This window comes from Molossus molossus, unplaced genomic scaffold (assembly GCF_014108415.1).
Source record: "Molossus molossus isolate mMolMol1 unplaced genomic scaffold, mMolMol1.p scaffold_m16_p_21, whole genome shotgun sequence".
NCBI lineage: Eukaryota > Metazoa > Chordata > Mammalia > Chiroptera > Molossidae > Molossus > Molossus molossus.
The window spans coordinates 16,779,647-16,807,358 of NW_023425357.1; the positions used below are offsets into that span (position 1 = coordinate 16,779,647).

General features: G+C 58.9%; 1 protein-coding gene across 2 annotated transcripts in view; it reads left to right on the top strand.

Annotated features, from left to right (window-relative positions):
* Positions 1 to 4,209: 4,209 nt before the first annotated feature.
* The window catches only part of PEPD (peptidase D), a 109,687-nt gene continuing 86,184 nt past the window's right edge, over positions 4,210 to 27,712 (top strand). The window contains exons 1-4 of one of the 2 annotated variants that reach the window (XM_036275460.1): positions 4,210 to 4,325; positions 13,952 to 14,135; positions 15,986 to 16,113; positions 22,340 to 22,403. In XM_036275460.1, coding sequence (XP_036131353.1) covers positions 4,309 to 4,325; positions 13,952 to 14,135; positions 15,986 to 16,113; positions 22,340 to 22,403 — 393 coding nt within the window. In that variant the 5' untranslated portion in view covers positions 4,210 to 4,308. Of the gene's footprint in view, positions 4,326 to 13,951; positions 14,136 to 15,985; positions 16,114 to 22,339; positions 22,404 to 27,712 lie in introns of those variants that run through there. The other variant, XM_036275462.1, reaches the window with a different exon arrangement.

A 27,712-nucleotide genomic window follows, 5' to 3' on the forward strand; every position in this document is an offset into this window, starting at 1 on the left:
TTCCTGCAGGAAGATGGAGACTCGGGCGCGGGACCAGGGGGACAAGGGCAGGAGAATGATGGGGGCTCCTCCGGGGGCCTGACGGATGGTGGTGACAGCTGTGATGAGGTCCTGGAGGAAGGAGCAGGCCACGCTGGCCTCCGGAGGGGGAGCCGGGGCCGCCGCCGCTGACATTGCAAAGGCCGAAGGCTGGGATCTGCCAGAATGGTGATGGAGAGGCAGCCTCCTGGGCACTATGCGCCTTCCTTCCCCACTCAGGAGGAGGCCAGCCTAGAATATGCCACCCCACCCCCATCTTCCACCCCACACCCCCACACCCCTCTGTCTTTCTGTTCAGTCGATTTGGCGCTGGGTTTCTGAGCCCAGCCTTCTGTTCCCAGCAACAGCAAACAAGCAATTCCCCAAACCCCGAAGGACACTCCCTGTGGGGTTCCACCACCTGAGGCCGGGGGCCCCCATCTGGTTGGTGCAGAGTCTTGCTGGCTCTTTCCAGATCTCTCTTTCAACCCTCCTGAGCTCCCTTCCAGACATGGGCCTGGACCCCGTGCTTTCTTGCCCAGAACCTCTCAGTAACTCCCCATTCATCACAGTGGGAAACAGCAGCACGCACCCCTGCTGTCGGTCCTACCAGATGGGGGCTCCTTGGGGACAACACTGAGGGCTCTTCTTCTTCTTCTGTCCCCAGATCCCTAGGGCAGGGTCGAGGCCCTGAGCCCTCACAGTGTGGCCAGTCACAGAGTGGCTTCTTGGACAACAGCTCGGCAGCCGGGGGCGGAGCAAGCATCCAGGTCACCTCCAGTGCGGTCCCACAGAGCCTCCCAGCAGACCCGTGTACTTGGTGTGCAGCAGAAGATGGATGGGGTCCATGTCATGCCTCTTCTGGGGACACCCCTGAAAGGCCCCGAGGGTGGCTCATGAGTCAGAGTCTGGCTGGTTGCCACCTCTGGGCCTGCCATCTCCACGCAGCCAGCTGTCAGCCGTGTCCAGGGAGCTGCAAGAGCCTGTGGCTTGATTGAGTGGGTAGGCAGAGCCGGGAAACCTGGCAGGACACGGTATCTCAGGGACAAACGGAGCCGCATCTCTAGTGAGCTACTGACCGGGGCAGGGCACTTCTGGAAAGTGACGATACGCTGGCTGCTGGGTCCACTGAGCACAGACACGTCTCAGCCACTTGTAGGTCACCAGAGGGGAAAGTGTTTCAGCCGAGGGGCCGTGACCTCGGAGGTATTGCCGCGGGAAGCCTGAGTGTGCTGCCTGCTGCTCTCGCTGATTTACACACTCCCACTCCAACTCTCTAAAATCAATCTTTCCCCAATTGCCTGCTGGCTCCCAGCAGTGTCCGGGGTCTGCCCTGCATGAGTAACTATGCAATCTTCTCCTACTCCCAGGGTCACTTCGCCTGGAACCCCTGCCAGGGCTCTGGGGGAGGGGGGAGGAGTGGGGGGCAGCCCTCTGTGCCAGGCTCGTGTAACACTGGCGGGACAGGCCCACGGTCCAGACGGGCCTGGGTGGGCAGGGGTCACGGGCAGGACCTTCCTAATACTGCTCACAAACAAGAATGCTCCGCTTAGTTGGTAGGGGCCCTCCCTCTATTCTTTTGTGGATGTTTAGAATAATTACTTCTTTTTCATATTAATAAATGAAATTAAGCCGTTAGCTTAATTTTGACATATTTTATGTCAGAAAAATGGTAGCAGGGCTGTGATGAGCTTGGGAGCAGGTTTTCCTTCTATAAAGGAGCATGAAAAATGCATTCTGTTCACTCCTGGTTATTTTTAAAAAAGTGTCCCTTGTTAGGGAATCAAGTCTCTTTAGGTCAAGGTAGAGGAACTGCTTAATGGAGGGGGTCGGCTCAAGTTCTTGGGGACCCAGGGCTGGTAGTGGGGTGTAGGGCCTTGTTCTTCTGGTCTCCTCCACGGACACTGGCAAGAGGGTTGATAGACCCTCTCTGGGGTCCTGCCTGGAGACCAGAGACCCCTGAGAGACCCCCTGCTATATATAGTGGAAAGGGGGTGAAGGTGGGAGGTCCCTTCTCCCATCGCGCTCCTTGATCTTATCTGGGTCTGTCGGACATGGCATCTTCCTCCTCACAGCTTCGGCCTTTGGGCTGTGCCTCTGGGCTAAAGGTGCCCAGATGTTTGCTCGGGAAACTCTCCAGCAGGGCCCTGAGGTGGTACCATCAGCTTCCACCTGACCGACAAGGACGCCAGGGATGGTGCTGTGATCTGAAGCGGCCATGTGGTGCCACCCACTCTGCTTATGGTCTGGCTGGATTCCTCCTCCTGTTTAAGGGGTCTGCTCTCTTCCCAGCTTTGTGGGCACAGGTAGCAGCTGCTTCTCCATCTCATAGCCCCTGGTGCCCTCCATCTCCCAGCCCAGCCATGGTGACCTACATTCTTGCCTTTCTTTCTTTTTTATGTTTTTGGTACGTGCCCCTAGTGGGAACCGAACCCAGGACTCTCTGGTCTGCAGGCCGACGCTCCAACCGCTAGGCCAAACCGGCCAGGGCCATTCTGGCCTTGATAAAGAAACAAGAGGCACCTCAAACTCAAGCCCTTCAATTAGAAGCTACTTTCAGCTTTGAAACAGTTTGGAGCTGGGATCAGGAGCCCCAGGGGTACCCATCCCCCAGCACTGGGCCCCTTTCCTTCACAGAACCAGTGTGGTCACTACTCAGGGGTGTGACTAACTTCATGAACTCCGCCCCTGTGTGATCTCAGGCTAGTTACCAACCTCTCTGGGCCTCAGTAAAATGGTTTTCAGGACAGAGCCTACCTCACAGGGCTGTTGTGAGGATTCACGAGCTAACATTCGCAAAGGATTGGGGCACGGTAGGTAAGTTGACAATATTAACAATAATTGTTAATATTACTATTATTCTAAGGCACCTGCAGCTCAGGTTGCTCTCCTGGAACATCTACTTCCCAACCTTCTCCCTGGCACCCCTGCACCTAACACCAATGCCCAGCAGAGCTGACAGGGGATGCCTGCCCTCCGGTAGCTTCTCCCTTCTGAAAGTGTGCTGGCATGTTTATAACCCCATGATTGATGATTGGTAAATTATTGTGCTGCTCCATAATTGATGATTGGGAAAGTCACTGTGTGCCCTCTAGCTGAACCTGTTTAGTCAAAATAATCTCAGTAAATTGGAATACCCCCTGAACCAAGAAATTGTTGGGAGCCGGCTACGTGTCTGACAGAGTCCACGAAGTCTGGAGGTCTGGAGTCAGAGACTCGACCTCCCCCACAATCTCAAGGAATGGGCTTGCATTGTGCTTGTGCAGCTCAGGCTAAGCGTGACCCGATGTACCTTGAAATACCTGAAATACCTGGGTGTTCCTGTTATCCTTAAGGCAAACTAATTCTATACAGCATTGCTGTGGCCCTGGCCTTATATCAAGAAGATCCTATTTTCTGTAAGGTATAAAAGGCATGTAATAAAGCATATCAGGGCTGATTCTGAAGACGCTGTCACAGGGGTGTTAGGAATCAGACGCCGGCCAGCTAATAAACGGCTCTTACTTGGACTTCAATTCTCTAGTGGTCTTTCTTTGACTCTGTCTCGCCACAACATTTGGAGGCCCCAGGGCTGGTCTCCGAGAACTTGGGATCAGTCGCCGGCCGGCTTTGCAATCTATTGGGCTTTAATCTTGGTTCTCTCGCGCCACAATAAAAGGTACCCTCTACGTGCCTGCTCTCCCCAGACATCGGCATTGGCCTTCCTGCCTCCAGGTCCTCTTTCATCCTGCAGCGTGGAAAGGTCCTAGCAGACATAATGCCCCAGCCCCATATTCCAGGCCCTGCAGGATCTGACCCTTGCTTTGACCTCTAAGGCCACATCTCTCACTCCACACCCTCTGTCCTAGACACTGAATTTTTCTGTTACTCCAACTGCCCTGGCCTTTGCTCAAGCCATTTCCTTCTTAAGTAACAGCTGTCACCTCTGGCCCACCCCTTGCTTGGGTCAGGGGCGCCCTCTTCCACGGTGTCCTTTCCAGGGCGGGCTGAGGTGCCAGGTTCAAGTCAGGGGCTGCTGAATCAAGGTATCCTCCACTTTGGTGAGGCCTCTGTGGCCCCACCCGGCCCCGCCCCCGCCCCCGCCCCCGCCCGCAGCCAGAGCCATTGAATAGGTTGATTCTTTTCCCCACCCCCAGGGCTCCGCCTCTCCGGGTTCTGCGGGCCTGGAGCAGGAGGGGGCGGGTCGGAGAACCCCGCCCCCCTAAGCCCCGCCCAGGCCCCGCCCCCGCAGCGGGACCGGACGAGACGCAGTGGATGCTGCCCTTCACGTGACTCTGGATCCGGGCGATCATGGCGACGGCCACCGGGTGAGTGCTGCTCCAGCCCCTGGCCTGCGCCCGGCGGCGCGGGGACGGGGCCTGGGCCCCCTGGCTGGCTCGAGGGTGGCAGCCCCCGCCGGGCGCCCTGGGTGGCCGCGCGCAGCGCGCGTGTTCGCTCCGGGCGCCTGGCTGCGCCCTCCGAGTCAGGGGCCGCGCTGTGCCCGCTGCTCCCCTCCGCGCATCCATTGGTCCCCGGGGCCCCATTCGTCCCCGGTGTGCGGCTGAGGTTGGGGTCGGGGTCGACACGCGCGTTCACGGCCACGACCCTCGGATGGGAAGGCGGCGCGTTGCCAGGGCCCGGGGCGCTCCGGGGAGGAGGCGGTGTTTGAGGAGGGCTTGGAATCTCCTTCCCCGCCGGCACTTCCCCACTTCCTTCTGGCCAGATGTCACCTCCTTCGAGAACCTTCCCTAAGCGCCAGTGCTACTCTTTGTAGCCCTTCTCACCACCTGATAAAGCATATAGTATGGTTTTATACTATATACTATATACATGGTAGGAGAACATATAGTTTTACTTGTTCCTATCTTCCCATTTAGAATGTAAGGTCTCGACTTTCCCTGGTTCACTCCTGGGCCTCACTAGTACGGTGCCTTGCACACAGTAGGTGCTTCATACATTCTGGGGCATACAAAGTGAGTGGTCCTAGTGGGAGAGAGTGGAGATGGATGGGAGTCACCGGAGCATTGGAGATAGTGTCCCAGATAAGGGAACATTTGAGCAAAGGTTGAGAGACAAAGGTTGAGAGTTCAGAGTATACTGGGGACAGGAGAGAGGGGTGTGTGTCTTCGTTCCAGAGGGTGTGGTGTCCCAGATGGCTTCTCCAGACTTTGTCCTGAGGGCCTGGAGCCCTTCGAGGGTTTTAATCTGCCCAGACTGTTTCTTATGAGCACTGTCTTGCGCTGTGTGTGAGTTCAGGGAGAGAAGAAGTACTGGGGACAGCATTTCTGTGGGCCTGGTGGTGCTGGGGCCAAGAGGGGTCATGGTAGAAGGAGAACTGCCCCGGGTGCAAGGCTGGGAATGGAGATCAGATTGGGGAGCTGGTAGACTGAATGCATCTTTCTCTTGGGGAGGTGAGGAGAATGGTAATAGAAAGTGGCCCCCTCTATTGGCCCCCAAGGTTGGAAGAGCTTAGGACATTCAGATCAGACATTTAGTGGGTGTCTGCTGTATTCTAGGAATAGTACTGAGCCTACCCTTAGGTGTTCACAGGCCACTGGGGCAGATGGACACATGGGACTCTGTCATCCCATCCATCTGCCTCTGGTTTTGGTGTGTGTCATGGAGGGGCATGGGTTCTGAGCTCAGGGGAGAGTGGGGGTAGGCTTCTCCCCTCAGGCAGAGAACCATGCATGCAAAGTCCCAGACGAGTGTCCAGGAACCCAGGGTTAGATTCTTGAACCCAGCCCATGACCCAGTCTTAAGAGCAGAGTGTACAGTAGGTGTAGGCCAGTGCCTGGATGTGGGTCTGTTACCCCGATATCTGAGTGGGCCAGGCGGTCACAGGGAGTTCCAGAGGCTGCATTTGGGTTCAGGGGTTCGTGCTGGGCTGAGGCTTGCTGCTTTCCTGAAGGTGCAGAGGAGCCAGGCTGGTGATTGGATGGTGGTGAGCCTGGAACTGGCTGAGTCCTGGATGGAGGGAGTTTACAGCAAAGCTGATACTCTGGGCCATGGGATGGAAGGGGGGAAGGGGGTAAAACAGTGACAGAGGTCTAGGAGAGCTGTGCTTTTGGAGGGAGACCTGAACCTGACAGGTGCAAGGGGCTTTCAGAGCTTGACAGGGCCTTGTTGGCAAAAGCATCCCAGGCTGGTATGGGGCTGCCCTGCTGGACCTGGAGTCTGAGGACAAGCCCCAGCATCTTTCTTTTTTTTTTATTCTTTATTTTTTTTCTTCATTGATTTTTAGAGAGAGAAGAAGAGAGAGGAAGAGAGAGAGAGAGAAACATCAATGAGAGAGAACATCGATTTGCTGCCTCCTGCACGCCCCCCCACTGGGGATCGGGCCCACAACCTGGGCATGTGCCCTGACTGGGAATTGAGCTGGTGACCTCTTGGTGCAGGGGTCGATGCTCAACCACTGAACCACACCGGCCGGGCCCCAGCATCTTTCTTAAGGGAAGGAAGTTGTAAGTGTGTTTCCAGCAAGGTTGGTGCCCAGCTACACACATGGAGTAGATCAGATTGTTGGACGTAATGCGACACCACACCATCAAGTCATGGCCACGGGCTCCCTGGGAGTCGGATTTGGTGGCCTCTAGAGTCCTACCAGAGCCTGGGCCAGGGGAGGCTGTGAGAGTCCTGGGTGACGGGTGTGTTCTGTGTGATTTGGGGAGCAGTGCAACCCCTGAGCTAGCAGAAACTTAAAGTGCTCTTCTGGGGAGTGTGTCAGGGCCGATCCTGTTCTGTCTGGGCAGGGACTTCAAGTCTAGACAGTGGGCCCCACAGCCCCAAGAGGCCCTGCTCTGAGGTCACCCCCACCCCATCCTATGGCACTTGATGGGAGGGAGCCCTGCCTTCGCCTTAAGCCATGTCTCGAGCTTTCCATGGACAGAGTTGAGCCTTCTCCCCTGCAGCCAAACCTGCCTGCATCTGCTCCCCCACACGGCTCCTTTCTTTTTCCGCTTCCCTTTGCCTGCCCACCTGCGGGCCCTGAAGTGTCCTTTCCTGTGACATAGTTGTTTATATGCCTGCAGGTCCAGCTCAGCTGATTCTTGTCCTAGAAGCCTTTCCTGATCCGCTCCCACTCCCACCCTCTGGCCCTGACCTCCCGTAAAGACTTCCTGCCCTGGCCGGTTTGGCTCCGCGGTTGGAGCGTCAACCCGCGGACCAATGAGTCGCGGGTTCAGTTCCAGTCAAGGGCATGTACCTCAGTTGCAGTTTGTCCCTGGCCCTGGTTGGGTCATGTGGGAGGCAGCCAGTCGATGTGTCCCTCTGACATCGATGTTTCTCTCTCCTTCTCCCCACTCTGTCTGAAGATAAATAGAAAAGTATCTTCAGGTGAGGATTAAAAAACATAGCCTTCCTGCTCAGAGCTCCAGAGTGTCCCCGTTTAGCATGTCTGCACGCCTGCCCCTCGTGGTGGGGTGAGCGTTTGCCGCCCTCCATGCCTCTGCGGGCATCCTTGGAGCCCAGGGACGCTTCGTTTTGTATCTGCAGGGCCATGCGGCCATGTGATTGGTGCTGGGGGACATGATGCTGAATGAAGAAAAGAGGGATTCACTCTGGGAGGCTGTCAGTAATGGAGGAAAGCAGCGGTGGGTGGGAGGGGGACACAGTTGTTCGTCGAATGAAGACATAGCTTTACTTCTTTGACTGAGTGGCCCCCAGGGAGCTGCTGCCCAGAGAGCCTTTGTCCAGAGAGAAGTAGCATGTGAGCTGCCCTGGGCGTACACCTGTTGGGTCATAGGTCACACGGGAGTCAGCATTCTTCTGGAGAGAAAGTATCTGGAGGAGTCAGGTTGCGGTTCAAAGCTCGTTCCCACCCTTTTTATGAACCTTGTGCTCCTGGAGAAGACGCATCAGGCTGACCCTGGGGGTGGGGTAGGGGTGGGTCTGTGGGAGGTGTGCCGGCCACTTAGTGCCCCTTTGCCCTGCCCAGCCCACACAGCCCTCTCTTATCCTTGTTTGTGCTTAGACCCCCTGGCCCTCCTCTAGAGAGGGAGACAGGCTGGGAGCTATTGACCAGCTGCCGAGAGGCCCCTCTGACCAGGGTGAGCAGGCTGGCCTTGCTGAGAGTCGCACTTGGTGCCAGGCCTGGGCTGGAGGCTGCAGGTGAGGCAGCAGACCGGCCCTTGGCAGTGTGGCCCTGTCCAGAGTGGTGTCACATTCTAGGTCAGGAGTCTTGTCCTTACCTGTGCCTTGGAGTGCGTGGGCATCAGTGAGACCTTTGCACCCTCCTCAGCATGATGTTTGTTTTTTTTAAACCCGAGGACATTTTTCCATTTTTTGTTCAGGTAGAGTGGGAGGGAGGGAGAGAGAGAGAGAGAGAAACATTGACGTGAAAGGGACACATCGAGTGGCTGCCACCTGCACGACCAACCAGGGCCGGGGACAAACTGCAACCGAGGTACATGCCCTTAGCAGGAACCGAACCCGGGTCTCTCTGGACCGCAGGCCGGCGCTCTAACTGCTGAGCCAAACCAGCCAGGGCTCAGCATGATGTTTTTAATGCAGGAAGTAAAATGCAGAGGGTTACAAGGAAAACCAGTTAGATTGAAATACAGTTGTCAGAATGTTAACAAATAAATTTATGGTATAGCAATATATACTTATTTATCAACACGTTAAGTAATAAAAGCCACAGGTCTAATAACCACCTTAATTTTGAAGTGGTGAGAGCAAAAGCGATATTTAGAGTTACTGTGGCATCAGTGATAGGCTATGAAAATACCTGTGATTGTTGTTGGTGACAGTCACACACTGCTGATACTGTTGTGGTCAGTAGCTTACGTTACTAATTGAAGAAAATTTGAATGAGAGGTTAGAGAGAATAAACATATAATTTTTTCCCCATCCAAGTAAATGCAGCCCCTAAATTCTATGCATGAATCCCCAGGGGTTCATGGGTCTTGGGTGAGAACCCCGCAGGCAGGTAGCCATTGAGGGCAAAGGAGGAGGTGGCTCAGTACCAATTTTGGGGGCAATTTGGGGGGAGGGGAATGGGTTGCAGGGGCAGCAGGATCACCCCTTTCCTGGAGACCACCCCACTCCTGGACCCTGGCTGCCCTGGGCCCTGGTGGTCGGTCAGCAGGCTGTGGGCTGGCCTGTGGGGGCCGGGGCTTATGCTGCGGGGCTTGATGCCCAGGAGCTACTGCCTACCAGCCCCTGCCGTGTTCCCTGGGCATCGCCCGTGCCCTCGGCCGCCTGCAGGAAAGCAGGCCTGTGCTGGGACTTGGGGATGACCTGGCTTCTGCCTTTTAAATTCTGAGCGCCTGTGAAAAGTTCCAGCAGAAACCGGTTGGAGATGTTTTATTAGTGCTGCTTTTGCTGAACTTGCAGGGAGAAGTGACTTTGGCTCTGGGCCCAGCATTCTCTCTGGTGGTTGGGTTTATGCCATGAGAAATCAAAGGCCATGTCTCTATAAACCGTGATTCTGGGGGTGTCCTGCAGTAGTGACGGCGGCTCAGCAGCTGCCTGATGGCTCAGGCTGGGCCGCCTTTTCTGCCCACAGGACTGGGCAGTGGGGCAGATTTTCCTCACAGTCGTAGCAGAAGCTCACACAGAGGTGCCTTATCAAGCGTCCTGTCTTGATCTGGGCTGCTGGGCCTTGAGGCCTTCAGGCCACAGTCTGGATGCCCTGAGGGATGCAGGCCTCTCCAAAGGTTCTGGACTAGGGGAAGCCCAGCCCTTCCCGGAGAGGCTGGGCCAGAGGGGCCAGGCGTGGTGAAGGACGAGGTGGGTGGCACTGGGCCCTGCAGGCTGAGGTTGGGCATTTCCAGCCAGCTGGACTGTTGAGGCCTCGGATCTGGGGCCCTGTGGCCGGGGCTCCTGTAGCAGTACCTCGGGGTCATGCCTTCTGTGCTGTTGGGGGAGTCTGCAAAGATGAGGTTCTTTCCTGCGCCCACCCAACTCCATGGGCTTTGCTGAGAGGGGAAGAAGAGTGGGGGCCGTGGGGGACACTGTGCAGGGGTGCCGGGTGCTGCACTTTCAGTTCCTGGCCGCGTGGCCAGCTGGGATGCAGCTGCTACCTCTGCCCTTTCATCCTTGTGGCTGAGCCTCACAGGAAACGGCCCGACTTATAGGGAGCCCTAACCCCTTGTGTCCACCCCTCTGGGAGGGTGAGTGAGGGCCCATGTTGGGGAGGGGGCAGGGCAGGGCAGGGCGGCTCCAACCCTGTCAGCATGTGTAGGCTGTGCCTTCCCCTTCCCTCTCTTCTTCCCCACAGGTGAGCATCTCAACTCTAAGGGCCCCCTGAGGCTTGCAGGCCACAGCTCCTCCTAACCCCTCAAACCTGTCTCCGAGGCCCCCTGTTCTCTGACTCTGCAGTGAGCTGGCCCTCCACCCATCTGGGCCTGGCTGGGGCCTGCGGGCTCTGCTTCCTGCCCTGCTGGGGCTGACATGGCAACTTCTGAGCTGCCCAGCTGTGCTTGTGTACGTGTGTGGCCCGTGGTGACAGTTGTTCACTCAGCACATATTTACCGAGCCCCTGCTGTGTGCCAGGCAGGGTGCCAGGCTCTGGGCACCGCAGTGAGCAGACCAGACCCGGTCTCTGTTCGCACAGGGTTTGCGGCGGGTGGAAGGGACCTCGCCGCCGAGCCCCAGTACAGGTGGGCTGTGTTGGCAGGACCTGGCGGAGCCGGACTCAGGGTGGCTGCTGAATAGACTACAGTGCAGGGTCGCTTGGCAGAGCTGTGGGCAGGTTAAGGGAATCGGGGGAAGAGGAGGGGCGCTGGTCAGGAACCATCAAGGGCCGTGCTGTAGGAAGGGCAGCCTGGCAGAACTTGGCCCTGTGTGAAGGGACTACCAGCCATCCTAGTTCTAGATTCCATCCGGGAGCGAGCCGAGGAGCGGGGGCTGTGTTTACCCCTTTCCTCATCTCCTCTAGTCTCCCCTTCCTGCCTCCTGCGGTGCCTCCCCCTGGCTCGACCCACCTGGGTGCCAGAGGCTGGAGAAGCTTGCTGAGGACGTCCGGAGGCTTCCCCCGGGCACAGCCGGGGCAGTGGAGGAAACCCAGCCCGGTGCCAAGTGAGAGGACGGGCAGGAGAGACCATCCTGAGACGGTGGCAGTGCAGCCACAGAAGGCAGGCGTGTCCTCCCCTGAGGCTCCCACTGTTACCTGGAGGGGCCTGGCCCTGAGCAGGTAGTGTTCTCGCCTTCGGGCAGGGCAGGCCTCACAGCTCGAGTCCAGGTGATTTTGAGAGCACGTTTCTTAAAGCTGGGGCACCCCCCCCCCCCGCAAGGAAGGGCTGAGGATGGAAGAAGCCGCAGCAGAGCCTGGGCAGGGCTGCTACCAGCCCACCGCAGTCAGAGAAGAGGGGCCTTGGGCTTGAGGGGTTAGCCGGGAGGGGCTGCGGCCTGCCGCCGCCCTCTGCTCCCCTGGTTGCAAGTCTCGGGGGACCCTTAGAGGTTAGGAGATGCTCACCTGTGGGGAAGACGAGAGGGAAGGGGAAGGTGGAGGCCTGTTCCTTGGAAGGAGAGGGTGCCCTGGGACCTTCGTTTTGAGGGCTTTTAAAGGCTGGAAGTGTAGGGGCGGCGCTAGGGGAGGCTCTCAATAGGACATCCATCAGCTTTTCCAGGTGTCTCCTTGCAGGGTCCTGTTCTCCACGGACTGGTCGGTGTCAGGGCAGGGGTCATCAGTCACTGTAGCTGGTCCTGCATCACCCACCCGGTGTGGCTGCTTTTCTGGGCCTGGAGCCGAAATGCACCTGAGGCCTTGATGTTTTCTCTGGGGAGGTGGCCTTCTGTATCTGCTGTAAATTAGCCAGTTCATTCAGCTGCTTGCCTCAGTTTCCCCATCCCACTTGTCCTGGCTTAGTGGCCCACCTCACCACCACCAGGTGAGTTCAGGCGGTGCCGAGGCCTTTTGGAGGGAAGGTCCCGTGTGCCTGGCTGGGCTCTGTCACTGCAGGCCCAGGCTCAGCCCTCTCTCTCACACCAGCTCTGGGCAGTCCCCGTCTTCCTCAGCCTCCGTGCCCACCCTCCCCCTGCTCTGGGCCCACCCACCTGCTGGCGCTGCCCCTTTAACTGCACTTAGGCATCAGCGCTCCGGTGCTAGGAAGGAGGCGAGGTCTCTGCTGGTCTCTGCTGGGCCGGAGCTTACATTTTCCGGGGAGACAACAGTCGAGCACACGTGTGGTGTCAGGCAGTGGCACGTGCTCAGAGGGGAAGGACGCGAGTCGGGGACAAGGTTTGGGTGGGTTATTGGAAAAGCTTCCGGGGCATCTCGCAGAGGCCTGGGAAGATCCAGGACGCGGGCACTGGGAGGAGGGCTTTCCTCACTGGGAACAGCATGTGGGGCGGGTCTCAGCTCCCCCAGGCTGTGAGCTGGCCTGTGTTCTGAATGCTCTGGAAGGCGGAGGGCTCGAACAGGGGGTGCCTGCTGGGTCTGCATGTCTGGAGGGCCTCTGGGGGTGAGGCGCTCTGGGTCGGAGCAGGTGAGCTCCCTGGGCTGTCCAGTGGAAGATGGGGCTGAGCCAGCTGGGGGGGCTCCAGCAAGGAGGGTGAGCCGAGGGTGGAGGGGACCTGAGTGGCTGGTGCTGGGCAGGGTTTCCGCAGGGGGTGGCCTCGGTGTCCTGGGCACCAGAGGCCTGGTACGGGCTACAGTGCAAGGAGGGGCCGGGCTGAGCCTGATGGAGTGGACTGAGGACAGCCTGGAGTCCAGGACATGGGGATGCAGGGCTTAGGTGACCCTTCAGAGGATTCTTACTGCGAAGGGGAGAGAGCGCTGGACTGCTGGGGAGCAGGGGGGTCCAGGGACGTGTTTGTATTTTTTTAAAAGGCAGGTGAGGTTCGTGGATGTCTGGATGCTGAGATTGCTCCTGAGGGGAAAATTGATGCTGGAGCAACACTGGGAACAGGCATGGGGGTGGGGCAGCCACACCCTGATGGAGGAGAAGCCTCCGTGGGAGCAGCTGTGGGGAGGGTCCAGAGGCAGTGGGGTTTGGGGAACGGGTACTGAGGGGATGAGCCGCGTTTCTCAGTGAAAGGGAAGCCGTGGCCCTGGCCGGTTTGGCTCAGCGGTTAGAGCGTCGGCCTGCGGTCCAGAGAGACCCGGGTTCGGTTCCCGCTAAGGGCGCGTACCTCGGTTGCAGTTTGTCCCCGGCCCTGGTTGGTTGTGCAGGTGGCAGCCACTCGATGTGTCCCTTCACGTCAATGTTTCTCTCTCTCTCTCTCTCTCTCCCTCCCACTCTACCTGAACAAAAAATGGAAAAATGTCCTCGGGTGAGGATAAAAAAAAGAAAAAAAAAAAGAAAGGGAAGCCGTGGTGGGGGTGGGCTGGGTTGGGGGCATACACCCACCTGCTCTGCCAAGCTGGCTCCTTCCACCTCCAGTGAGGTCTCAGCACCTCATCCCTTACTGGCCACTCTCCTCAAGGTTAGCACCCCTAGGGCTGCCACTCCCAGGCCCATCTTGCTGTGGTTCCTCTTGGTCACTCAGCACGGACTCCTGGGCCTGGCTCTGGGTGTCCTGGGGTGTGTGGGGGGGGCGGAGGGTGTCCTGGGGTGTGGGGGGGCTGTGGGTGTCCTGGCAGGTGAGGACAGCCAGCCCTGCTGCGGTCTGACTTGCGGAGCAGATGGCAGCATGCAGGTGTCTGGGCAGGGACCGGTGTCCTCTGGGCCAGAGCATGTGCTGCTGGCAGGGATGGAAGATCCTTGAGGGCAGGGATCGAGTGTGTCTCCAAATCATTCCAGGCTTTCCCTCCGCGTGCATCACCTGTCCTGGCGACAGACCCAGCTGTCCCTCAGCGCCACCCCCCTTGTGGTCCAGGGCTCAGGGTCAGCAGGGGAGGCTGTGGTTGACAAGCCCCTGTGGTCCTTGGGAGGCCCGGTGAGGAGCTTCCTGCTAATGGGGGTCCCATGGCAGGCTGGGCCCTCTGGTCGCCTCCGACCACGGTGGTGGGTGTGCTCGGCTGTGCTGACAGAGGCCTGTGTGGCGGTGTGTGCTCTTGTCTTTGCAGACCTTGGTTTTGGCTGGGGAACGAAACCCTGAAGGTGCCCCTGGCACTGTTTGCCCTGAACAGGCGACGCCTGTGTGAGCGTCTGCGAAAGAACCCGGCCGTGCAGGCTGGCTCTGTGGTGCTGCTGCAGGGCGGGGAGGAGACGCAGCGCTACTGCACCGACACCGGGGTCCTCTTCCGCCAGGTGAGCCCCCTGCCCTTCCCGCACCTCCAGGCCTCCCGTGGCTGCCTGCCCTCCTCCAGCATCCAGCCTGGGGGATTCTGAGACGCTCTCTGAAGGCAGGCCTGGGCGCCAAGGAAGCCCGCATTCCTGGGGGCAAAGCTGTTACCAGCCAGTCTCAGCGCTCAGGTCAGAGTACGAAGGATACTATTCCCGGGGGAGCAAGCAGGCAAAGCTTCACGGAGGAGGCAGCACTTGGTGTGGTCCCTGAAGGTCAGGGTGAATTCTGACAGGTGGTGTTGGGAATGGGTGTTCCGGGTGGGGGCTGTGGTATCCACAGGTGTGGGTGGCAGAAGGTGGGCTGACAGCTTTCCACGGCCAGAGGTGCCGATGGGGAGGGCCCAGTTCCTTCTGCCTGCAGCAGGGAGGACGCGGCCTGCAGAGTCGGGAGGAGGCGCGTGGCAGGGTGCTGAGCAGCAGCCGGGGGCCTGGGCATTCTTCCCAGCTGGGCCAGTGCTGGCCCTGTAAGCCTTACCTGGGAAGTGGTCCAGGGGCTCCTTGAGGTTCTGGAAACCTGTAGGGTGGCAGGTGGCCTCGCTGCAGGAAGCCAGTCGGGATGTGGCGGCGTTGGCCAAGAATCGCTGGCATCACTCAGTTCCCGGGAATAGGAGCAAGGACACGCGACGGAGGAGCTCCCTGAGAAAGCCAGGGAGGCCCTGAGCTGGCCCCACTCTCACTGGTCCTAGCATTGCACCCGCTTTACAGATGAGGAAATCGAGGCTCCTAGGGTGGAGCTGGGATGAATTAAAAACCCCATGTCGGACTCTAGGTCTCGTGCTTTCTTCTCCTCCCTGCCATGCCCAGAGCCGGGGTCCAACACTGGGAGGTCTAGAGCCTCTCTGGGGGCAGGCAGAGCATGACCATCCAGCATTCGGGTCGGGGAGCAGGCAGGGAACCCGAAGGGGAGCTAAGTGTGGAGAGGAGGCGGCGAGGCGCGGCCTCCCCAGCTGGACCGCCCACACCACAGGGCACAGACTGGCTGAGATCCGCTGCTGAGAGCCATTGCGGTGCTTTTACCGAAAGTGCCTCCTGCTGCGAGGCTGCCCTCTGCCTCGTTGCTCCTGCCGTCACAAGCCTGCCCCTGCAGTCCCCTGGTTGCTAGAGACGCGGAGGTGGAAAGTTTTTTCCGACTTGTCTTGATGCCTCTGGAGGTTAACGTATTCCGTGGCTTAAATCTGATCTAAATGCAGCTGCGGTCTCCCTCACTGATGTTGTGCAAGGTTAATTTCAGAAGAGTTCCTCCTCCACGAGGCACACCTTTCTAATGATATTTCAGCTCAGTGTTTATGGCTAAACACGAGTCAGCAGCAGCCCGGGGGTGGGAGAGGAGGGAAGAAGCCCTAACTGGAGGAATCCACTTCTGTGCAGATGTCCAGGCTGCTGTCTAAGTCAAGGTGGCATCTTGCTGGTAATTGAGGCTGCGGAGATTCAGGTAGCAGGGAGGCGTGAGCAGGGCTAGCTGGACCCGTGGTGCTTGTGGGTATCCATGTCCTATGTACCCTATCCAGGGCCCACGGGGTGTGGCCAGTGAGGTGGGGGTGCAAGTAGAGCTGGGGCATGTGCGTGCAAAGGTTCAACACGATGCCAGAGGAGCCTGCCAGGCTGCTCCCTGCCAAACCCTGGGAGGAAGAGATAGGCAGCCCAAAGCCCAAGTGGGGGCAGAGTGCTGGGGTGGAGGGCTGTGTGAGGCTGGGGGTGCCTTCGAGGGCGGTGGGCCTGAAGGCAGGTGTTCAGTCTGCCGCCCCAACTCCCCCCTTGTGCCTCCTGTTTCTGTCCTGCTGACCGAGTAACCGTGGTCCTCGTTCCCGCCGCAGGAGTCTTTCTTTCACTGGGCATTCGGAGTCACAGAGCCAAGCTGCTACGGCGTGATTGACGTGGACACCGGGAAGTCGACCCTGTTTGTGCCCAGGCTTCCTGCCAGCCATGCCACCTGGATGGGAAAGTAAGGAGCAGTGTGGGTGTTGTGACCGTGCCTGCTGACGGCTGGCTGGCCAGGGATGGGGGTGCAGGGCCCTCTTGTGGATTGCATAAACGGAGAGAGTAGCAAAAGCGGGGGGTGGGGTCAGTGGTCAGATCCATTGACTGCCTGCTCTGGGCCGGAGCCCTGTACCATTGGTGGGGAAGGGGTATCAGCCGGAGCCACACACTGTGGTCATGTTTTTTTCGAGGTACTGTTTATTAATCTTGGAATTATGATTCCCGGCTTTGTTAAAATGCCTGAGGGTTTATACCCAGGACCTGATTGGTCATGGGACGGCTGTTCAGAAGGGTCATCTTCGGTCACACAGGAAGAGTGTTCTGTTTTGTGCCACAGCCGACTGTCACACCACTGCTACCAATTCTCTGTCTGCTCCTGCTCTGCCAAGCCAGCGGATGGTCTAGTGCAGATACAGGCTAGGCTGACCTTTGAGGGTACAAAAGGTCCGCAGGGTGGGTCCTCTGTCACAATGGCTCCATGTGCACACTGGGCGGCCAGACCGAGCACGGTGGTCCCAGGGGTGTTTGGCTCCAGGGCAGAGTTCAGCCTTTGTCTCCTGCAGGCCGGCTCCATACTGCGGCCTTATTCTTCCTCTGCTCCAGCGTGACCACCTCCTAGTCCTACTGTCCTGAGCCTCGGGGAGAGAAGGTTGGTTGTAGCAGGGCAGTAGCTAAGGGCTTGGCTGTAGCAGGACAGTAGCTACAGGAGAGGGGAGGCTGATGGGATTACCTGGCCTTCGATCAAAACCCACCAGACGGAGCATTTGACCTTCAGCTCCTCAGCTTCCTTTTGAGTCTCTGATGGCTTTTGCAAATCCATCTGGCAGATCAAGTTGCCCAGGGAAACAGCATCCCCATCTGCAGATCTGCCACTTCCTGGGTGAACAGCCTGTCCTGATGTCAGGGACAGAGACGCAGAGAGGCCCGTGGGCAGCCTGGCACCGGGCCCGTTCCTCACCCCAGGCCTTTTTTGGGACAGGCATGTGGTAGTTTTAAATTTGTTTGGATTTGGAGTCTTTGCTTACAAAAGCCCGGCACCTTTCTGACGCGAGAGTGTCCCCCCGTTGTTGTCGGAGTCGGGCTTGGCCGATGGCCGCTCTGACGGCCGGTGCTGGGTTCTCCGAGCAGGAAACGCTCCGGGCAGCGGCAGCGCCGCAGAGGGTGAGCGACTTCGGGCCAAGTTGGGGGGCCCTCTTAGAGCCTTTGCAACGTGGTTGTGCTCTGCTCCTGTCCCTGGCTGAGACCGTGAGCCTGGCTTGGTGTATGGGGCGGAGGCTGTCACCTCACTGCGGGCACCGCCAGGAGTGATGGGAGTGGACTTCTCCAGGCTTGCGGCCCCGGGTGCCGCTTGTTTAGAGATGGGAACTGGGGTGTGCGTGTGTGTGTGTGTGGAGATGGGTGTGTGTGCATGGGGGTGGTGTGTGGGTGGTATATGTGTATGGTGTAGGGTGTGTGTGTGTGTGTGTGGAGATGGGTGTGTGTGCATGGGGGTGGTGTGTGGGTGGTATATGTGTATGGTGTAGGGTGTGTGTGTGGAGATGGGTGTGTGTGCATGGGAGTGGTGTGTGGGTGGTATATGTGTATGGTGTAGGGTGTGTGTGTGGAGATGGGTGTGTGTGCATGGGGGTGGTGTGTGGGTGGTATATGTGTATGGTGTAGGGTGTGTGTGTGTGTGTGTGTGGAGATGGGTGTGTGTGCATGGGGGTGGTGTGTGGGTGGTATATGTGTATGGTGTAGGATGTGGTTGGGTGTGTATGATGTGTGTGGGGTGTTGTATGTGGGTTTTCACAGCCACTGCCCCCCCCATACACACACACCCGGGTCATGAGGACACACCCGGGTCATGAGGATCAAGGCTGCCTCAGCCCCTCTGGTGCCTCACTCTGTCTCCTCTGTCTTCAGTGGAGCGTGCGGGCACTGAAGGGGTGCAGGTGCCCATGAGGAGGGCCGAGGGAAGTCCTTCGGCTCTTACCCCCCGCGGTTTGGGGAGCCTGGTCCCGGGCAGCCTGAGGCCTGGCTAGGGATTTGCCAGGATCCTCAGACGGGAGCCTCTCCCAGGGCTCTGCTGACCACAGGCCTCCTTTTGAATAATTTTTTAATTTACTTTTTTATCTTCACCTGAGGACATGTTTGCATTTATCTTCAGATAGACTGGGAGGGAGAGAGAGAGGAAGAGAGAGAGAGAAACATCGATGTGAGAGAGACACATCGAGTGGCCGCCACCCACACGACCCCAACCAGGGCCAGGGACGAAGTGCAACCGAGGTACATGCCCTTAGTGGGAACCGAACCCAGGACGCTCTGGTCCGCGGGCCGACCCTCTAACCGCTGAACCAAACCAGCCAGGGCACATAGGGCTCCTTTGGATCAGCTCTCCTTCTTGGCCTCTCTGAGGATTGCTGCCCGTGGTCCCCGGAGCAGTGCCTGCGTGGCGCTGGAGACACCCGCTTTTCTCTGCCACGCCACGGGACCTGGGACAGGTGGCTGACTACCGACGGGACCGTGGACAGGTGGCTGACTGCCGTTCCAGGGCGCGTGCCGGGCTGCGCGCGCGACGGAGTGAAAGGCAGCCGCGTTGCTTGTAGCTGAAGGCAGGCTCCGGCTGCCGGGAATTGATGGTGACTGCTGTAATTTCACTGTTACTTGTTCATTAACCTCAGGCAGGTGGTCAGCGAGCTGGCCAGACCTGCGCTTGGAAGTTTGAATTCTCTAGAAATTGAGCCGCGGGCAGCCCTGGGAGGCCCCCTTCCCGCGGGCGGTCCGCACAGGTGCTGGCGCTGCGTGCTCGCTGCATCCGCCCTGACCCCAGGTTCGGGGAAAGGCCTCCTCTCACCTGTGAGGGCCTGCGGGGGCCGGGTCCCTGGACGCTGGCTCCATCTGGACCACACGACCTCCTCTGAGGGGGCATGCCCTCCTCGCTCCTGCCCGCATGACCCTTTCCATTTGCAGGCAGAGTTTCTAGGGTGGGGTCAGCGTTCCCGCCCAGCCACCCTTTTCTAGTGCAGCTGCTTCTGTTCGGACCTCCCATCTGACAGGGCCTGGCGTGCGCTGCCTTCTGGACCCGGACTCCAGATGGGGCAGGGTGCAGGCCCTCTGTGTGGCCACCGCCAGCCTGGCCCTCGGCAGGTTCACAGCTGCCCCGTGACCTCTCCAGCCCACTCTGCCGGGCTCGCGTGGGCGTACCGCTCCCCCCAACAACCCCACCGAGCCTTGGCTGCCGAGCCTCCCGCCACTGACACGGTGGCCTGGTACACTGATTCCTGTGATATTTAAGTGGTTCTTACTATAATTAGCTCTAAAATATGAAAAATAAGTACTGTTCAAACTTAATTATCTTTGCCCTTTAGAAAAAAATGACGTGCAGAGTGCCAGAAAGATGTGCACAGCTCTTTGGGTTGTGTTTGTCAAGGGGGTGCTCCTGTCGAGAAGCAGGTTGGCCTGTCGCCAGCTGGGTGATTTTGTCCCCTGAAGCCCAGTGTGCGCTCTGGACCGTGTCATCGAGCTCGAGAGAAGGACAAAGGGCCTTGGGTGGTGTGGCGCCTGCACGCACTTCCCCCCGGACATCAGGGTGGCCGCGGCAGGCTGTCCCACGGGCTGGCTGGCCCTTGTGTTCCTTGGCTCTTGTGGCATGTGGAATGCTTGGCGCTGGTGGGTGAAGGGTGGCCTGTTGCGGGCACAGCCCTGGGGCCACCTACAGATCACAGCTGCCATGTGCTCACCTTCTGTTTGCCCCCACCTCCCCCAGTTCCTCTGGCTTCACGTTATTATGACCTTGACCTCAGGATGAGCGCCCAGAAATGTTTCTAGGTTTCAGGTCTCCTAGGTCCCCGCTGAGAAGACTCGCAGGCAGGGCAGGCAGGGACAGATCCTGGGCCTCCCTGGCAGGGTGGCTTGGATGGACGGGGAGGATGAGGGTCCCCGCTGGGATTGGAGTTGAGAAAGCCAGTGCCCAGGTTGACGGCCAAGGCGCCTGTCTGCAGGGGGCACGGAGGCTGCTCCTGGCACTCCCCGAATCTTTCGGGAGTTTGTGTTTGATCCCTGTCACAGCTGGAGGTGATCAAGTGGGGACCAGAGGCGATTTGGGGGCTTGCTGAGAACACAGGATGTTTGTCTGGGGCTGAGCCTGGAGCCAGGCAGTCAGGTGGGTGCTTGGTGGTGAGCCGATGGTGCTGCCTCTCGTGCCTCATGTACTTTGTTTTGTTTTTTTCAATCCTTACCTGAGGATATTTTTCTGTTTACTATCAGATAGAGTGGGAGGGAGCGAGAGGCAGGAGGAGAGTGAGGGAGAAACATCGATGAGAGAGAGACACATGGACTGACTGCCTCCCCACTACCTGACCAAGGCCGGGATGAACCGCAACCCAGGCACATGCCCTTGACCGGAATCGAACCTGGGACTCATTGGTCCGCAGGCTGACGCTCTGACCGCTGAGCCAAACCGGCCAGGGCTGGCATGTGCTTTTGTACAACTCTGCTGAGGGTGTCGTTCACCCCTGGGTAGCAAAGGGTCAGCGAGCTCTCTGCAGTAAGCCCGGACCCGGGGCCCCCCGCGTCCAGGCTCATCATCAGTTTTTGCTCTGGCTGCTTCAGGCACTGCTCACGAAAGCACCAGACTTTGGCCACTTTGCGTCCTGTCTCAACTCCAAAAGCTGGTGAGACTGGCTTGTGCAAATTTAATTAACAGTAGGAACCTGACATGCATTGCACACTTCAGAGAATCCGAAAGGGAGATAAAGCAAATAGTTTCAGGGCCCTGAGCAGCCCGCTGCAGTGAGAACATGGTCTCCTTGGCTGGCTGGCTGCATGCGGCTGTGAGCTCCCTGCTGCTGGTCCCCTGAGGCCCGCCGTCTGTCTCAGGTCCCTGCTCCGTGCTTCGAGGCCACAGTCTGGGCTGGGACGCTCCTTTGGGCAGAGAGGGAAGCATGGCTCAGAGACAGGGATTCTGCCTCCTGGGCGGTGTGTCTGATGTGTCTCAGCGAGTCTGGTGTCTCAGGCACGCGGCCCTCCCTCTTCGAGGTCATCTCCAGGTCCCGAAGTGCTCTTCCCGCCCTGTGCCCTCAGAGCCTCCCCAGCACACTGTCCGGCACCCCCACCCCTTGTCATCTGCTCACCCTCGAGAGCCCAGGAAGCACAGTCTGAAAACCGTCGCTGTTTCCCCGAGGCCTCTTTCGGCTCCGACACTTGGTGACTGGAATGCCATGCGCTCATAGGCCGGGCGGGGTCGGTGACCAGGGCGTGGGCCGGTATAGGACGGGATGTGTGCGCTGTTACCCTTGGCTTTCAGCACCCCTGCCCCCGTGTGGCCAGTGCTGCTTCTCGTGAGAGCCTTGTCACAGGCAGGGGCGTTGACTCATCCCCTGACCACGAGGCTAGTGTGAGGGTGGTGTTTGCCCAGAGCAGCATGACCAGGAGCCCTTCGAGCGGTGGGCAAGGGCTGCCCAACCCCCTGGGCCCTGTGCCGCTGTCTCCTCAATGGCTGATTTCTCAGGGCGGATGAGTAAGCTTGAACGTTTCTCATCACAGTGAGTGATGCTGGTACTGACTTCTTTACAATGTTAAATCTTTAAGGTTCCTTTAAAGGGGCTCTGTGGGTCCTGGCCGGTTTGGCTCCGTGATTAGAGCGTCAGCCCGTGGACCAGAGACCCGGGTTCGGTTCCCGCATAGGGCACGTACCTCGGTTGCAGTTTGTCCTTGGCCCCGGTTGGGGTCGTGTGGGTGGCAACTGGTCGATGTGTCTCTCTTGCATCGATGTTTCTCTTTCTCTCTCTTCCTCCCTCTCTCCCTCCCCCTCTATCTGAAGATAAATGCAGGAATGGCCTTGGGTGAGGATTAAAACAAGTAAATCAATAAAGGGGCTCTGTGGGGCCTGGGAGGCAGCTTCTTTCAGGCCCCAAAGGGCGGGGTGTGCTGGCTGCCTGGTGGGCCCACTGGTGGTGGACGAAAAGGTTTGTCTGTGGCTACTTGCCCCAGGGGCCAGGGGCCCAGACTGGAAGGAGGAGCAGATGTCGACCGGGTAAGGGCGAGGGGGCAGGTGTGGTTCTGCGGTCACTTTGCCCGCGAATCTGTGTTGGGCAGACCCACTCAGTGTCCGGTGCCGCAGGCAAGGGGCGGGCCTGGGGCCTCATAACGTGGGCTTGGGGGCGAGGAGGCAGCCGACCCTGACCCTGGTGTTCCCTGTTTTTCCCTCCAAGGATCCACTCCAAGGAGCACTTCAGGGAGAAGTACGCCGTGGACGTGGTCCAGTACGCAGACGAGGTCAGTAGCAGCCGCCGCCTCCTGTCCGAGCAGCTCAGGGCTTTCAGTGACCCCTTTGCTTTGGACCCCCCCCCCCCCCCGCCCTGGCCCGCCAGCCCCTCAGCAGTGCCCTCGTTCGGAGAGAACAGAGGGGAAACATGGCTCAGTTCTCCCGGAGACTGGCCCCTCCTTTGCCGGGGCAGCGCCCCTGACTCAGTGGCTGGAAATGTCTGGTACCTGGATTGGGGCGGCTGAGCTGCACGGGGAGGATATCTGAGTGCCCCCCAGGCTCGGCCTGGGCCGTCGAGTGCTGGGAGGCCCCCCCCAGGCCCTCGCCTGTGGCCGATCCATGTCAGGAAAGCTCCCGAATCAGAGGCCTGCAGGGTGGAGCTGGAGGTCCCTGGCTTTAATCCGCTTCTCGGTGTGGTTGCCCAGGGGCGTCGTGTGGCCTGCGTGGCCTAGGCCAGGGTGTGACTGCCACCCTGGGGCTGCGAGTCTGTTCTTCCCCGGGCAGTGACGCGAGGCTGTCCCTGGCGCCCCCTGCTGATGGGGCAGGGCCGCAGCAGAGGAGCCCTGCAGCTCTGCCCTCGTGTCCTTGGTGGACCAAGGCCTCCTGCCCCTGCAGCCACTGCCAGGCACGTGGGGGCCTCTCTGTCTGGATGCTGTTATAACTCCCATGCTCCATGCAGGTTTTGCTGGGTAGAACATAGACACCAAGCGGTCAGTGCCCGGTGCTCGAGGTCCAGCCCCAGCCTGGCAGGGTCAGCTGGACAGGGCCCTCCATGCCATACCGCCCCAGACAGAGGTTGCAGGTAGACATGCACGAAGAGCTGGGGGTAGAGTGTGGAGGCGGCCACAGGAGCCAGCAGGCTGGAGGCCAAGCAGCTCCCCCTTCCCTTGGGCAGGACACAGGCTGTGTCAGGGAATGCAGCGCTGGGCGAGAAGGTTCCAGGGGAGCCTGGCCAGACCCACAAGGCCGTGAGAAACCAGTGTGTCTCAGCCTGGTGTCGGGCCCAGCCCAGCCTACTCAGGCACAGACAGCTCATCCGGATAAACGCTGGTGCCTGTTCCCGGGCGTCCTGCTCCAGTTCTGTCCTGGAATGCCAGGCCCACTTCTCTGTCCGACCCTACCCATCCTCCAAGTCCTGTGCACCCCCCCATCTCCTGCTGACTCAGCCACCCTGGCACCCTCCCCTGGCCTGGTGGACTCCGGCGGTGCTCTGGTCCATACTCTGCCCTTGACTGTCTTGTATGTATCCCCAAGGCCCAGTTCTTTTCCCCAGACTTGACTGCCACGCTTCCGCCTACCCGGTCCCAGGGACATGTGGGCAGGAGAGCTGGTTGGGACCCAGGGCTGAAGTCAGCAGCCAGGGGCAGGGGCTGGTGAAGAAGTGACTGCAGGCGAGCAGCCCACAGCGTGAAGGTGCCCGCCCGGGAGGCCTCGGTGAGGGAGTGCAGCTTGACCCCCGGGACCCTGGGCGCCGGTTCCTGCAGCACTTTCTGTCTGGCTGGATTGTGGAGAGGGGGGGCTTTTTTTTTTTAAATTTTTTTCCCCTTTATTGATTTTAGGGAGAGAGAGAAAGAGATAGAAACCTCACTGAGAGAGAACATCGATTGGCCGCCTCCTGCATGCCCCTCACTGGGGATTTGGCCCACAACCTGGGCATGTGCCCTGACTGGGAATCGGACCGGTGACCTCTTGGTGCATGGGTCGATGCTCAGCCGCTGAGCCACACCAGCCGGACGAGAGAAGGGGCTTTTGACTCATCTTTATTTTATGGCATGTGATTTCGATGCCACGTTATCAGGGAACGACTCCTAGCATCTCGAGTCTGTGAACACACCCGTGGCCTGTGGCATCGATCTCTTTGGATCTGGGATCTAAAGTAGTCTGCACATTTATCTGTGCCCCTGACAAGGTCATGGCTTCTTCCTTGTATGTCTAAGTGCGAGAGAGGGAGGGACCTGCTCACCCTCAGTGCTGATTTTGTTCCTGACCCTCTCCTTCGGCAGGCGTGCCCCTCCTGCCTCCATAAACTGCATCTTCACGTTACTGCCTTTTGGGAGCCTGACCTTCCAGGTTTCCCAGAGGGCAGCCTGGGGTGGGTCCCGGGACCCAGCCCACCGAGTCGGAGCGTCTCCCGCAGCGTTTCCAGCTGCTGTCGGGCATTTTTGCCTTTATGCTGGGGGCAGCGGAGCCTCATTTATACTGTGATTTCTGGGGAGCAGAAGGAGAACTGGCCTCCAGATGCAGTGAGACAGAGGAGGTCTTGGGTGTCAGCACGGAAAGCCCTCCAGGAGGGTGTGGAGTACACCCGCAGCCCGGCTCCTCTGAGTCTGTTTGTGACGCGGAGTCTCACACAGGCTCCAGTGGAGTTCGGGGGCCGGACTCTCTTTCAGGCTCAGGGCTTCCTGCGCGCCCCGTCGTCATTGTCATCGGTGATCGGTTTGGTCATGACTGTGGCTGCTGTGGTTCCCACTGCCGACGAGGCCTCATGCTGGTAGTGAGACGGGTCCTTTGGGGTGGCACCTGTGGGCCTCAGCAATGTTGCCAGCTCCTGTGGATCCCCTCCTGCCACCCCCACCCCAGCCTGCCCCGTGGTGGGGTCAGCTCTCACCCTGTTAAGAGGAGGAGGCTGAGGCTCAGGGACATGAAGGGGCCGGTCCGCAGCCCCACAGCCCAGGAGCAGCAGGGGTACGGCCCCAGGACTTTGGACTCCACAGGCCCGGCCCTTCATCTCTGCATCTGCCCTGTCAGAAATGAGCGGGTGCTGCAGGACACGCCTGTGGAGGGGACTTAGGCTGTCAGGTGCCTTTGATTCTCTGTGGCTCCAAATCGAGCCTGACAGCAATGCCGACTGTGGACGGAGACGCCTGGGCCCGAGGCACCGAGGCAACCGGGCCTGCTCCATGGGGACGTGACCGGAAGCCCTCGGCGGGGGAGGGGCGAGTGCTGCAGCCTTGGTCATCTGTGACCAGTCACACATGGAAGCAGCTGACACTTGTCCTCTCTGAAAGAAGACAGGAAGGCTCCACCCCCAGGCCATGACTGGTCACCCGGTGTCAAGTATAAAACGCAGGCGTCTGGGGTAGTAGACCTGACTGTCTAGTTCCCTTGCTCCCCACAGATGGCCCTGAGTTTAATCACTGAGCAGGCGGAGTGAATGGTGGTTCCTTTTAGAAAGGAGGCAAAGGCTGGACTCATCATGGGCTGGGGGCAGGCAGGGCAGAGGGCCCATGGTGTGCCCTCGCTCTCCTTTTTTTTTTTGAAACCTCCCTGAGGACATTTTTGCATTTATTTTCAGATAGAGCAGGAGGGAGAGAAGGAGGTAGAGAGAGAGAAACATTGATGTGAAAGAGACACATCACAACCCCAGCTGGGGCCGGGGACAAACCACAACCGAGGTACGTGCCCTTAGCGGGAACCGAACCCGGGACTCTCTGGTCCACGGGCTGATGCTCTAACCGCTGAGCCAGACGGGCCAGGGCGCCCTCCTTAATGGTCCCAGGCAGATGTCGGGAGGCACCGGGGGCACAGGCTCCGATGCAGGCGGGATGGATGTAAGGGAAACCACTGTGGCAGCTCAGTGATGGATGCCACCTGCCGCTCTGCCGCGCTGTGGAGAGGCATCGGGGGGGTCTGGGGTGGGAACTCTGAAGAGGCAGCTGCTTTGTGGACCTGCTGGCGCAGGGTTGCTAGATACTCTGACTGTTCAAGAGTAGCTGCGAATCCGTATTGTTTGTGATCCTTCCCGATGTTTAGATCTTAGAAACAAATTCAAACTTAAATGCCTTGCCAGCCACCAGCGTGCACCCATTGTTTCACACTCTGCCATGGAAAACAGTTCACTCAGGCCCCGCCGGTGTGGCTCAGTGGATTGAGCGCCATCCCATGGTTGAGAGGTCCTGGTTCAATTCCTGGTCAGGGCACAGGCCCAGGTGGCAGGCCCAATCCCCAGCAGGAGGCGTGCAGGGGGCAGCTGATGGATGTTTCTCTCTGACATCGATGTTTCTGTCTCTCTCGAGAAAATCAATAAAAATATATTTTAAAAAATAATTAGGGAACAGTTCATTCAAGAGCTTAGGTTCTTGCATATTGGTGCCCTGAGCCCGGAGCCATGCAGGTCTTCATAGTTGTCCAGCCCCTTTCTCTATCTCCCCTGTGAAGAGTGGCCTGCAGGCCTGGTTGGGGCTCTGTCCTTGAGGGCATGTGGGTGTCCACAGGGAGCCTGTGATTGTCACCAGGGGAGGACCCTTGTCCGCAGGGCTCCGATGGGATCTGTGTGCTGTTCACCTCGACCTGCCGGAGCCGGGCTGCTCGGGAGATCAATGCAGCGCCGGCCTGTGAGAACTGATGGGTCTCCGGTGACCACACCGCATGGAAACGAGGCCCTGGCTTGGCAGAGGCATGCCGTCCTGTGTGCCCGAGCTGCATGTCAAGCTGCTAACACAGCTGTGTCGTGTCCCCTTAATTTTTGAGGCATGGAACCAGGCTGTGTTGATGAGAGTGTAGCACTAATAGGTCTCCACGGGGAAGGGGAAAGGCTGGTGCAACCGCGAGGCGGGGGGAGGTTTGGCAGCCACAGAGGTAACCAGGACCCACTCAGGCGATTGTGACCCATACAAGGTGTGGCCCTGCCAGGACTGGCAGACACCTAGCCTCCTCTGTGTCGGGCCCGGCGCGTCTGCACGTCAGGTGGCGCCGAGAGCACTGCTTTCTCCTCCATTGCTAAGCAACACATGCCGAGTCGTTGCGGAGAGAAAGGCCATCAGCCCCCACGTTCGTTATCCTGCTCCTTTCTCCCAAGGACAGGAGCACAGGCAGTCCCCAAGCGCGCGCTCGCTCTCGGGTTCTGCTGCTGTAATTGACGGCGTGTTCTGTGCTGATGAATGGAGATCCTTCGCCGACGCGGCAACACACCCGGGGCTCTCTTTCTTTTTAATGAGCCCCCCCCTCCAGGGGGCCTGGGGAGTAGCAAGGTCTCAGCCAAGCCGATCGCTGGTGCCGCAGAGGGACTTAGTGGCTCTCTGAGCAGTGACTGAGTCAGTGAGAGGATGCCGGGGAGACGGAGCCTCAGGCACCGCGGGCGGGAGGGTGGTTGGTTCAGTCTGGGAAGGCATCTGGCCCTGAGCATCGGGAACCTTGACAGACTATACGGCTATTCACCCAGAAGTGTCACTGGGTCGGATTTGTTTGTTTCAAGGAAATAAAAATGTTAAGGAATTTATCTTCAGGAAATAAAGGCTCAGGGACAAGGATGTTCACCGGGCATTATTTGTCATAGTTAATCTTTAGTGACAGTGTGTGTCCAGCAGAGGAAGGAATGAAG